The sequence below is a fragment of the Ahaetulla prasina genome, chromosome 3, assembly GCF_028640845.1.
Source record: "Ahaetulla prasina isolate Xishuangbanna chromosome 3, ASM2864084v1, whole genome shotgun sequence".
NCBI lineage: Eukaryota > Metazoa > Chordata > Lepidosauria > Squamata > Colubridae > Ahaetulla > Ahaetulla prasina.
Genome location: NC_080541.1, coordinates 38862054 through 38875479, shown reverse-complemented (window position 1 = coordinate 38875479; position 13426 = coordinate 38862054). Strand labels below are relative to the sequence as shown.

Sequence of the window (13426 nt, the reverse complement as noted above, 5' to 3'; positions counted from 1 at the left end):
ATCTAAAATCAACAATCTATAATTGACAGCCATTTCTGTTTACTATCCTGGAAATTTACCTCTGCTGTTAGATCTTGTATTATCATGTTATTTATGCTATTGTATTTTTATTATTAGTTGAATAATAAAAATACAATAGTATAAATAGCTTTTCTGTCTGGAAAAGCAATTTATCATTGACCAATAGATTATAAATTCAGAAATAAAAAGTTTAGTGGGGTATGAAGAATAAGTAATAAATGTTTGCCAGTAATATCTGGTAGAAGAGATAGGAAAATGGTTATAGTAAAGAAGGAAAGAAGGAAGAGAAGGGAAAAATGCATCTTGAGCCTGTGTCAAACGCCCACCCCCACCATGGCCATCCCCATCCTTGGTCAAACACAACTGGACTTTCAAGGTCAAACACAACCCTGATGCCCTCAATGAAACTGAGTTTGAAACCTCTGGTGTAGAGAAACAGAAGGCCATTAATAAGGACAGAGTGTCTCTGAGCTGGAGCTGACATAAGGTGCAGAACCATGGCCCTGAAATTTCTAGAGCACCAATAAGAACTAAGAGGTTCTGCTAAAACTATGGATGAAGGGTTTAGGAAGCTATCAAGAGAAGCAAGTTGGGAAATTTTGATACAAATTCCATTTCATAGGTTTCATACCATTTTAAGCTACCTGAACTTTGATCCTACCCATCAGACCTATCTATGCCTAGTTTCCCCATAGCATTGTATGGGAGACTAATGTTTGAGACCCTGTTTGTGTTTATCCCTTATTTTTTTTCCCCTTTGGAATTGCTATCATACTCACTGGAAGCCCAGAATGCCATTTTTACAGTAAATATAAACAAATAAAATAAATTTTTGGAACAGACAAACTGCAGATAAAGGGTTACCAATCTCCTGTGTTCTGTCAAAAAATATCCAAGTGTATGATATTTACTTTAAGGAATTCATCCCATCATATCACTATGTTTATTTTAAGCTTTTAGAAAGAAAAGTTCTCAACACTTCTAAAAATTAAGATAATTTCAAATGCATAGTCAACCAGGAAGACTCTCCAGTTGACTTCCCAGTTATAAAGTAAATAAACCTAACTGGTTCCCATTTCCTCACATATATTTTCTTCTATACATATTTGCTAATTAGTAATAAGTATAGCATTGTATATTATAGTTTATTACAGGTAGTCCTTGACTTACGACCACAACTGAGTCCAAAATTTCCGTTGCTAAGTAAGACTTATTGCTAAGCAAGTTAAGTAAGTTTTGTTTAATGGCTTTTATGACTTTACTTGCTTTTCTTGCCACAGTTGTTAAGTGAATCACTGTAGTTCTTACGTTAACAACATGGTTGTTAAGTGAATCTGCCTTCCCCATTGACTTTGCTTGTCGAAAGGTCACAGGACACTGCAGCTGTAATAAATAGATGCCAATTGCCAAGCATCTAAATTTTGAACACGTGACCACGGGATGCGGCAACAGTTGTAAGTGTAAAAAATGGTTATAAGTCATTTTTTTCAGTGCTGTAGAACTGGGGCAGCAGCCCACTACTAGGATGTGGCCTATTCGCAACTGGGCTGGATGAGTGGTGGGCTGGGGCTCATGTGCACACATGTAACTCAACTTGCACAAGTTGAGCTGTGTGCTGGCCCGCCGCTTGTGTGGCCTGGTTTCCCTCTCCTCCCCTGTCAGGACAACGAGCTGCAAAGGTTGGGAACCACTGCTGTAGAAACTTCGAACAGTCACTAAATGAATTTAAGCTGAATGGAAGTTGTCAGTTGAGGACTACCTATAATTGACTCAGGAACTGAATTGTTACACTATTTACATAACAGAGAAAATCTTATCATAACATATATAGCAGTAGTGAAATTCACTTTTTTTTACTACCAGTTCTGTGGGCTTGGCTTGGTGGGCATAGCTTGGTGGGTGTGGCAGGGGAAGGATACTGCAAAATCTCCATTCCCACCCACTCCGGGGCCAGCCAGAGGTATTTGCCAGTTCTCTGAACTACTCAAAACTTCTGCTACTGGTTCTCCAGAACCTGTCAAGCCCTGCTGGATTTCACTCCTGATATACAGTAAATATTCAAGTCTAGAAGTGTATTTATAAACTATGCAGACATACATATTTTATCATGCAGAATCACAATATAAATACATTGTTCTTTTCTTCCTCAGAACAGAGTGGGATCCTGACTAATCATCTTGAAGAGTCCCAGTGAAATCAGTCGGTTTTAAGTTGGTTATGATCCAATTTCTGTAGCTTTCCTCTACTCTCATTTGATTTTTTTTTGTTCATATATTGTTATAAGGCTAGTCAAAGTCTCTTCTGTAGCAGAATTCTATTTGTGGCTATATCCCCTTTCAACTACCAGTAGCACATCCTTAGTTTTATTAAGTATTTCCAAAGGAATAACTAAACTAGTCATTTTTATAAAAACTATTGTTAACTATTAACAACTGAGCTTTGGCACTAGTTAGGGTTCTCCTACAGTACTAACTGCAGGACTGCTAGCCACGGTACTGAATTCAAGTCATGAATCATATAGTACTGTCCAAGGTCCTGAGCCAGCTCTGTTCTTGATTTGTACCAGCCAGCTGTCTTCCATTGACATTTATCCTCTTATCCTCTTATCTGAACTACTGCCGTTCTGTAACAATAGTTACTGTAAATGGAATTAGGATTGCCAGTTTACATCATTTTAAAAACAATACAGTGGCAACGTATATATTTATGGTGAGTCACCAAGTGCTGAGAAATCACATAATGATAATCTTACCATCTCCATTACTGATTCCACCATTTTGTTCACTGCTTGCAATTGGATCAGTAGCCAGACTTGTGACAGAGTGACTAAATGCCTCTTTATCTGAAGGCTGCAAAATAAAATGTGGATTTAAATGAACTAGTCAGGATATGAACATCCATTTTATGATTGATGGTAGCTAGGTAGCTAGATTGCTAGATGGCATGTTAATGTTAGAGTTCTAGTAGTGAGGATTGCAAAAACATCAAATAGCTACAGATCTGTAGATGGTCTGAATATCAGTTCTGTTTCTCTTTTCTCCTTAGGAAAAAAAGTCAGCCATCCTCCCTATAGATCACGGATGTCAAAATTGCGGCATCACTTTGCTGTCATGTGACGTTTCATGATGTTTTTCCCATTCGCGAAGCTATGGTGGCCGTGGCCTGGGCATGATGCATCCAACCCGCGGGCCACCAGTTTGACACCCCTACTATAGACAGCACTTAAGGCAAAAAAAAAAAAAACCCAACCAAAATGAAAACACTGTAAGAGTAAGGGCCTTCTAAACTGAATAACTCACATTGCTAATCTCTGTTTAAGAGAGTTTCCCAAATTGTGAGGCGTATCTCCCTTGAGGAGATCCAGACAGAGTCCAGGAGAGGCATGAAAAATGTTCTAGTTGCATTGTTACAAGAAGTCAAGCTTTATCAAAGTTTCATTGTATTGTTTTTATTGTACATTTGTATTTTATTTTATTTTTCTTGGATTTTTAGCTGAGATTTGTATGTTAAAATTACCTGAAAGAGAGGAGTGACGGTAAAAATTTTAATGATGGAGGAGGAGGAGGAAGAGGAGGAGCAGAAGGAAACGAATGTAGAGCACAGAAACTCTTCAACGTATAAGGGTAAAAAAAAGTGTGTGCGGGTAATTCTATTGCTAACAGGTTAATGAACTCAGAAAAGGTTCCTATAATAAAGACTTCTTTGCCAAGGATATATAATAATATTCTTTATGACATTTCAAAAAAAGAGGCTTATAAAAATGTATGTCTTAAGCTTTTATAGTTTCTGTAAATTTATGTGGATATATAACAATACAAGTTTTTTAAATCATAGCTTTGTATATGTCTGTTCCTGTTTATTTATGTATTGCATTTATATAGCTGCCCATCCCTCAGCCAAATATCCATCAGGTCCAAAATGGTTACAGCAAAGGAATGATCATGATGTCAGAAATGCATTGAAAATAGCAAACGTACAGTTGAAATTCTGAAAATAACTTTTCAAATGGTGAAAGTTCCTTCTGTCAAGAATGTGCACCGGAATTCTTATTTTATATTGTTTATTACATATGCCTATTTTGATCAGAAAATCATGTACTGGTGTGCTAAGTGGGTATACCACAGGGTAAAAATAACTGTGCTTGGCTTGACTAGGTAGTCTGTGTAGTTTTTCCATCTATAAAATGAGGCAAATATCATTCATTTATCATTTTGTATAAGGAAATAAATAATAATAAATAAATAATAAATGTCTTAGCATTTATTCATACCCAACTCTTAAATAATACTCAGCTCCACAGTTCAGTCTTTCTCCTTCATTACAGACAAACTATAGAAAAAACATTTTTAGTAGCTATTTTTATTACCACATTCATCAGATTTTCATGGTCCCCATTTTGCTGCTCAGGCCTCTTCTCCCTGTAATGCAAATCAGATTTAGATATATTGTTAGAATATCTATGATCAGTTTCAACAAATAAGATTTATATAATGTAAATTATGACTAATTCTGACTTCTGAATAGTATTGATATACTTCTTACTATATTTCAATTTTGAATTTTGCATTGCTGTTCTTTCAAACATGCCACATGAAAATAATATAGTTCAAGCTGATGCTCTTTTCTATTCTTTTTTTTGGGGGGCGGGGGGGCTGGTATTGAATGGTGATTAAAAAAATCAATCTTTTTTGTTGTTGATTTCATTTTTTTTGGGCTTCCTTGATACCTGCAAAAAAATCTTCATTTCCTAAATCTCATGTTATTAATGTTATTAATTTCTTTGTACTATGAGATAGTATAATGGAGTACTTTCTCATTCTGAAGAGGTAGATGATATATGTAATTCACAGAGCAGTTGATGTTTGAACTTGAGCTTTTTGACTGCAACCAAAAATAAATTCTACAATCTGAAAACACTAATATATTCTTATAATTTTATAAGTAGGACAATTCTTTTATTAGCTGCTAAGAAAGCACATGTCAAAGTAAACACATTAATCTCTGTGTTGCTAAGAAATCCTTGGTGTTACTGTTTTCCTTTGGATGGAAATGGATTACACAATCTTTGCAAAAGTCTTTTGGAAATTCCTGATCAGGTTTTATGAATGGATAATAGCCAAATAAAAATGCTAAACATTTGTTTTAAATTATCCATAGCCCTTGCTATTTTTTATGTACTTAAATATTTTATTGTTATAATAGAACAGCTAAAACCAGAGGTCTGGCAGCACAATTTCTGACCAAAAATTTTTTATTAAAAGACGCAAACGTTTGTGAGCTGCAGCCTCTTTCATCAGCTGCACAGCAGCTAAAATGATTTAGGATTTAAAGTGTGTGTGTGTGTGTGTGTGTGTGTGTGTGTGTGTAAGTGGGGGGAAATGAAGGGAGGGGAAACTAGATTGGTAATACAGATGTGAAATGTGAGACAAATTATGGGTACCGTAACTATTAACCATCGTTATACATTACAAACCCATTAGTTTGCTGAAACCTTCTGAAAGTTCCTGAAACCTTTTGATATAAAATTTGATATTCATCAATTTATTGTTGCTGTTAAAGTCCTGTTTTCCTAAAATGGCCACTCTGAGGTTTGCAATGGGATTTTCTGGGAGGCTGCATTAAAATTTGTTAGTTGGAAAAACTGCTACCAGAGCTCCTGGGTTGGTTGGTTTGTTTTTTTCCTAATAAGCATAATCCTATGCTCCTGTTAAGAAACCACAATATAATATTTCTCTTGGATATATTTTATTCAGTGATTCATTACAAATACCCAAAGAGATTGCAATATCCCTGAATGGCACTCAGAATAGATTGTTTCTTGCCTTTCACTTATTGGCTATTAGCTTTCCAAAGTAATTACATTTCTATTCTTTCTTTTTTGACTAAGTCCTTACCTGTCACAACCAGAGCAGAGAAAGAGGAGAAAACTAAATACCAGAAGCATTGCCATGGCTCCCAAACTACCCCATACAATGATATGAAGCACTCCAGTACTTAGGAAATTGCCATCAGGTCCCATGACGTAAAAAGGATGTGAAGATTGGAACGATTGATGTGATTACTCGCAATAATGCTTGGCCATTTTATCTGAGAGAGTTTCTCTGTAGTGGGTAAAAAAAGAGGGAGGAGAGGAAGCAATTCAAATAAATCATATAGAGCAAACCGTAATAATAAAACTCAAACTTTAAATTTTGCTTTAACAATGTTTTAAAATATCAGTGGTTTTAATCATTATCACATACTAAAGCTTAATATTAAACCAAGGCTTAATCTAATCAAAATGGACACTATCCTGAACCATATAACCAACTTTGATTACCTGGTATGAAGAGATTGGCAATTTTCAGAAGCTGAGAACAGTAGTGGGTTTCACTTTCCTTCGCTTCCGGTTCGGAACTGGGAGCGTGCGTGTATTCGCTTCGCTTACGCGTGATGCTCCTGCGCATGTGCAGTGCATCCACCGTGACATCTGGGCAGGTGGGTGGAGCCTCCTGCCACTGCCCCTACCAGTTCTCCTGAACCGAGGCAAACCGGTAGAAATCCACCACTGGCTGAGAAGCAAGCTTTATTAGTTTAGCTCTTAGTTTAGCTCTTGTTCCAGTACCGAAACCTAAACAAGTTCAATTTAACACATTTCTGTGTTAAATATTTTTCTAATATTTAGAAAAAGATGCAGAACTTATAATGAAATTTGAAAGACTACTTTTTCCTGACCTATATTCATTTCTCTTTCCTACTGCTCCCATCTTACCTAGTTTGCATAGCAAATTGTGCAGTATGTCGCCAACTAAACTGATCAGATTTGCTGGAGATTGTCTCAGTTGGCAATTTCAATTGGTTGTCCTGATTGATAGATTCCAATTGTTATTTTATAGTTTTATTTTTATGCCCAGTGTGAATGTTTTACATTGTTTTCCTTCAACTTTGTTTGATGGCAAGACTTGTTCCAACCTTGAGCACAAGGTGGCAGAAGTACACTATAGATTTCTCCTGATACTTGAAAGCCATTACATTTTCGTATATTACCAAACCATTCTTATTTTAAGCCATAATATAATTTGCAGCTATGATAAAATTTCACAGGAACGTGATTATTCAATTGTAATCCATCAAAGTTAACTTACTAATTACCAAATGTTTCCTCATTTACATTTTCTTAGATTAGCAATTCATATTAGTATACAACTCAAACAACAAAATTTATTTTCAGTATTATCTCTGACAACAGTCCCTACAGTTATTTTATACATTGCACAAAGGAAAATGTGATTTTAGCCCATTCTTTATGTCTTCTTCTTTATGGAGAAGAAGAAATGAAATACGTTTGAAGATATTTTTTTAGAGAGTGTCATAAAGTCTTCATAAAGCTGACTCAGATGTAAGAACAGCTTTATGGCAAGAACATTCTTAAGGGTACACAAGAACAAAATCAAATTAAAAGAAAGAGGAAGGAGACCACTGAGCAAGGAATAACATTAAACGAGAATATGGCTGAAAGATCTGACCTGCCTTATGCAATTGGAGGACCCTGAAAAGGTTGAGAGTTGGAGTGCCTAAATGTAAAACCAATATGCTCACGTGGAGACTCTTAACAGGTAACAACACACTATGTGAACGTGGAAAGACACAGATCTGGGCCCATCTGCTAGTATGTTGGCTACTACCAGAAATATGTCCTATAATGACTTATTTTGGGTCAATGACAAAGCCAAAAAGGTGGTTTCATTCTGGCAGTTTAGACTTTGATCTAGATCTGAAAAGAAGAAAGTCCTCAAACTTGAAGAGGGTGAATCATTATCTCTTTCTAATAATCAACCATAGCATGACTTTTCTACAATCAGATTATGTTGAAAATTTATCTTGGTCACAGTTCCATTAAGAATTCTTCCTAGAATATAGTCAAACCAATATACAAATGAAGTACCAAAACCCCTAAGGATGGATAGCTAGCTAGGCAGTTTTTTTAAAAAAAATCTGTGATAAATATCACTACATAAATCTATATTTGAAGTATATTATTATAAAAAAAACTATATGTACTGTTTGAAATGATTAAGTACAGATGGCTAGACATTATATAAAATTACTAAAGTACTAAAATTACAGATATTTCAGAATGAATATTGACAGTACAACTGTAATACCAGAGTAGAAATTTAAGTAGTCATAAAAGGGATGATGGAGAAACTAAAGACTCAATAGCCATTGCTTTAATTACCTTAATGGCTCCAACATTTAAGAACATTGATTGTGGTAAATAGGTGTAACATACTGAATAATAACATTTAAATAAAGTAAAACTGTGAATAATTGGTATTGAGTGCTATTAAAATTTACATATAACATGTAACAAATGTTAGTACTTTTAAAAAAGATAGAGGCACCTTAAGTTCACCTGACCTCTATAGTGGTAAGTGTTTCACTGGTATTTTGAACTGTCAGTGATGGGTTTCTACCAGTTCAACCCGGTTCAGGTGAACTGGTAGCGGTGGCAGCGGAAGGCTCCAGCCACCCACCTGGATGAGATCACGGACACTCCGTTCATGTGTAGATGTGCGCGCAAGTGAAGCGCGCTCGCACATGCTCACATTTGCAAACCAGTAGCAAAGGTAAGTGAATCCCACTACTGAACTGAGTAGATCGAGGAAGACACAGAATTCTGACCCTGCCCTCAGAAAGTTGTGACAATTATTTTTAAGATCACAATGTAATTTGTAAGTTTGGAGGGAAAGTAGTTGGTTGGTTGGGGGTAGGTGGGTGGGACTCTCCAATACAGTTGGGAGGACATTGCTTGGCTCATGTGAGGAGGCTCAATGCTGTTCCCCTTTGTTACTGCTCCAAATAGGTTTGGAATTTGCTGCAGCAGTCTTTGGAAATATTGGTTTAAAGGCAACATGAAATCTCAGCTTTTTTTCATCTTAAATTTTTTAGCTGATCATCCCTTGATAATTAACATCTGAAAGGTAAGTTATTTAATTCCACGGTAAATAAGCACCATTTAAAATGCAATGCATAGAGACTAGTAGTTTGGATCTCAATGGAACTACTTTATATGCTGATGGAAATAAAAATGGATCTCTGATGTATTCATGAATAGCAATGAAGTATTGCTTCCTACAGACTTCTCTAACTTCTTAATTAATGTCTATAATGTAGTATTTAGTGATGTCAGCGCTACCTAATAATTGTCCACCAGCACAAATTATTGCCTAATTATGGCATATCATTCTCTCTCACTCTGACTCTCTCTGGAATCAGAGAAATAATTACAGGGATTATGCACAGGCTGTTTTTCAAGACAATTCTTCCCACCAAGCTTTATGGTTTTAAATTGTAATAAACAATTGAATCCTTATGTGCCAGAAATGGGAATTTCACAACCCATGGATTGTGACTCACCTCTCTTCATTTTTGCAGCCCTAGAACTGGATTATGTTTTCAAAATGACAATGTTTAACAATACGATTTTTGTTTTTTCTTTATATAAAGAGTGACAGTAGGTATCTCTAGTCCCTGCTAGATTTAGTGCAAGTAAGGTAAAGGTAAAGGTTCCCTTCGCACATACGTGGTAGTCGTTGCCTACTCTAGGGGGCGGTGCTCATCTCCGTTTCAAAGCCGAAGAGCCAGCGCTGTCCAAAAAGTCTCCATGGTCATGTGGCCGGCATGACTCAATGCCAAAGGCGCATGGAACGCTGTTACCTTCCCACCAAAGGTGGTCCCTATTTTTTCTACTTGCATTTTTACGTGCTTTCGAAACTGCTAGGTTGGCAGAAGCTGGGACAAGTAACGGGAGCTCACCCCGTTATACGGCAGCACTAGGGATTCAAACCGCTGAGCTGCCAACCTTTCAATCGACAAGCTCAACGTCCTAGCCCCTGAGCCACCGCACCAATTACTTTTTTAGTGCAAGTAATTTTGCCTTTAAATACTTTGAGACTCTCACTTCACCCATGAGAAAAGAGTGAAAATGTTCAGTCACTCCTTTTGTGGGTGTTGTTATTGCTATACACATTGGGGTCCTTGGCACCTAAAAAATATTTAAAAATACTCTTCTGGTCACAAAAATGCCCAGTAAGTTATACCTTCAGAATGAATGTATGGACTTCCCATGAAGCAGAGATCCCACTCTGAAAAAATAAGATTTTAGAGGAAGAGAAAAGATGTTCTGATTTTTAGCTTGCTGTGTAGGTAAAAAAAAATCTCTAAAGATTACAGAAAATGTTTATGTCAGTGCTGATGCTATATGTTTAGGCAGCTTGCAATTCCATTTGATACAATTAGTGGTCCTCCCTCCTTTTTTTTTTACTTTATTGATTAAAGTAATAAAAATGACCCTTTTAAGCTGATGGCATAATTTTCAACTTTATATATTATAGCTCCAGACCTTTCTGAAGATTGGAACCATTTTCATGATAAATATTCTCTCTGGGATACTCTATGACTTTGAGTATAGCAGTCTGATGTTTCCTGACTGCGTGCATAGCAATTTTATGTTTCCTGGAGACAATTGAGCATTACTTAAGTTATATAATGTCCATGTGGAAATCATCTCTATGCAATTAGGGTAACTGAAACTGCACAACACAGTTATTCTTGAAGCCCCTTCCCCTAATTAAACAAATATTACCAAATACAACAGAGAATGAGGTGGCTGGATGGAGTCACTGAAGCAGTAGACGTGAGCTTAAATGGACTCCAGAGGATGGTAGAGGATAGGAAGGCCTGGAGGAACGTTGTCCATGGAGTTGCAATGGGTCGGACACAACTTCACAACTAACAACAACAATAACTGTGAGGTCCTTGGTGCTTTCTGAGCTTGGTGGTTTTCTTGCAAATGTTTCATTACCAAACTAGGTAGAAATGCCCTCTAACATTGATGGTATTACCTAGTTTGGTAATGAAATGTCTGCAAGATAACTACTAAGCTCAGAGAGCACCAAGGACGCCACAGTTCAACCCTGAACTACAAATATTTTCTTTTATCATTACCAAATATAAATTAAAACGACCTAAACTATATCTTCAAACTTTAAAGAAACTTGCAAGAAAAAAGAAAATGAAGTGTTCCAAAAATTCAATATGGTTTAAAACAGCTCTTTTGTATCCATTTAAGATGTGTGAACTTAAAAATTTGACATAATTATCTGTATACTTTGAATATTTCAGATGTATGTTAAAGGAAGCAAACTCTACATTCTCCAAATTTATCTTGTTTGCTGAAAGCTGACTTTGGAGACTTTCAGCCTTCTGCTGAAAATCTGTATTATTTCTAAAAAATGATGTAAATATGTACATATTTCTGAAGCTTCCCCAACTCTCTTAATTTTCTTAAATTTTGTAAAACTTATTCCTTCTAATTTCACATGAAGTAGAAATCAAATTAAACAAGACTATATAACTTTTTTTTAAACTTCAACAATCTCTTTCAAAGAGTGGAGCTGAGGAGATAAATGGTATGGTTTAAAGAACTCTGCAAAGTTTTGAGAACTATTACTTGGACTTTCAGAATGATACATTTAAAAATAATCAATAGTCAAATAATCACTTCATATGCAGACAAAAAAGTGTGCATTTGATCATTGATATCTGAAATTAAATACATTTAACATAAAGTACCTAATTGAAGTATCTTCAGGATTTCAGTTTTATTGCTATACATGTAACAATCCACTCAACACTGCTTTTCTAAAATATTAATTATTCTTAATATTTTTAGATGAAATGATGTATAAAGAAATCTATAACCAACTATTTCAACTTTCCAGTGCTGTGATACTTGTCTGCCTTTTTTCTGCAAAAGGAAAACATGAAATTATAAACCTGAGAGAACAATTTGCAAGCAGTGGATTTTCTTCCTTAAATACCACAGAGCAAATATGATTATCAAATTTAATTATCTGCTGCTTATACAGTCTTAAAAATCTCCACAACTAATGAATAACAGACTTTGCACATTTAATTGGGTATGAGAGGGGAGAGAGAGATGGAGTTCTCAGACAGTTTTATATGTCAATTAATTTTGCAATTCTGATGATCCCAAAGGGAAAGTTCATAAGTATATATGCATTCTCACACACAAGACCTTTAACCATCTTTCCCTGAAAATAAGAAGAATCTTACATGGAACTGAGCTTAATATTCTATTAAGCTATGTCTTAGCAATAGGTGCCTTTGATTGGATAAAACGTTTTATCTATTTATTTATTTGATTTTATCCTGCCTTTATTTATAAATCATTCAAGGTGGCAAACATACCGAATACTCCTTCCTCCTCTTATTTTCCCCACAACCCTATGCTTGGGCTGAGAGAGAATGACTGGCCCAAAGTCACCCAGGCAGTTTTCATGCCTAAAGCAGGGACCAGAACTTGCCTGGTTTGCCTCTTGTAATCCTTTTAGAGTTTGCAAGCCACTAGAGGTTTCATATATTACATTTTACTTTGAACTTTCCTTTAAGGACCTTGTACTTCCTTTAACAAGCTTGTATGGTGGTTTAACTGAGAAACATTGATCCATGAATGCTCATCAAGTTTTATGTCTGAAGAATAATCTGACTCTGAACTTTATTATTTGAACTCAACCTGCTACATAGGAGGAGACATTAAAGCTGTAGCGAAGGGAGAGGACAGCAGTGTCCTCAGTATCTGGAGAAAATACCTTTATATGACTATTCTTGAAATATTTGAGATTTTCTGAGTACTGAATGTATAAATATATTATCTTACTACTGATACTAGTCATGGTGAAAAATCAAAAGAAGCAGGAGCTTCAGAAATTAGCATCTCTGATGAAGTTGTTAGTCTTATTCCAGTTTATGCTTTCTCAATCTAGCTGTAACCTTTTCTGCTGGTTTTCCACTCAAGCAGTAACCAATTAAGTCCTTCTATGATTGTTTTTCAAGGTCAGCCAAGTGCTAGAGAGCAAATTGGGCAAAGCAGGTATAAACATTCTGGCATTTTTTAAGATACTACTAGGAATGTTTCCTATATTCTTAAGCTTCTTGGGACCATTACACATCTCTTTTTCTTTTTACCCCATTTCTGGCTTCACATTTCTGGTCCACTGCTGTCAATGAAAAATTCTCCCTCATCCACATACACAAAGTTGTGAGATGCAGCTTAGGAAAAATTCAGCTTATCCTTATTGCAAACATAAGAAGCTTGGATGGCTCTGAATTGAATCAAGAGCACTGTCGCTTTTCAAATGAAATTTCGATTTTCTTTGACTCCTATCCTCCTTGTCTAAGTGATTAGCTTCCTATTTACTGCAGCGTTATATGGAAACTCATACAGCACATCCAGTTTCCTTGTAATCTTGGATGGCAAATGTGGTAATAGTAGATTTGTAAAACAGCCCAGTAACATGAAATGTCTTTTGAAGATGCACAGCACTACTCACTGGTTGTA

General features: G+C 35.9%; 1 protein-coding gene across 5 annotated transcripts in view; it reads right to left on the bottom strand.

The window, feature by feature from the left end:
• The window catches only part of PAG1 (phosphoprotein membrane anchor with glycosphingolipid microdomains 1), a 150046-nt gene that overhangs the window by 12201 nt on the left and 124419 nt on the right, over nucleotides 1–13426 (bottom strand). For 4 of the 5 annotated variants that reach the window (XM_058176476.1, XM_058176473.1, XM_058176471.1 and 1 more), the window contains 3 exons: nucleotides 5916–6122; nucleotides 4388–4439; nucleotides 2774–2870 (listed from right to left, as the gene is read on the bottom strand). In XM_058176476.1, coding sequence (XP_058032459.1) covers nucleotides 2774–2870; nucleotides 4388–4439; nucleotides 5916–6040 — 274 coding nt within the window. In that variant the 5' untranslated portion in view covers nucleotides 6041–6122. Of the gene's footprint in view, nucleotides 1–2773; nucleotides 2871–4387; nucleotides 4440–5915; nucleotides 6123–6340; nucleotides 6433–13426 lie in introns of those variants that run through there. The other variant, XM_058176475.1, reaches the window with a different exon arrangement.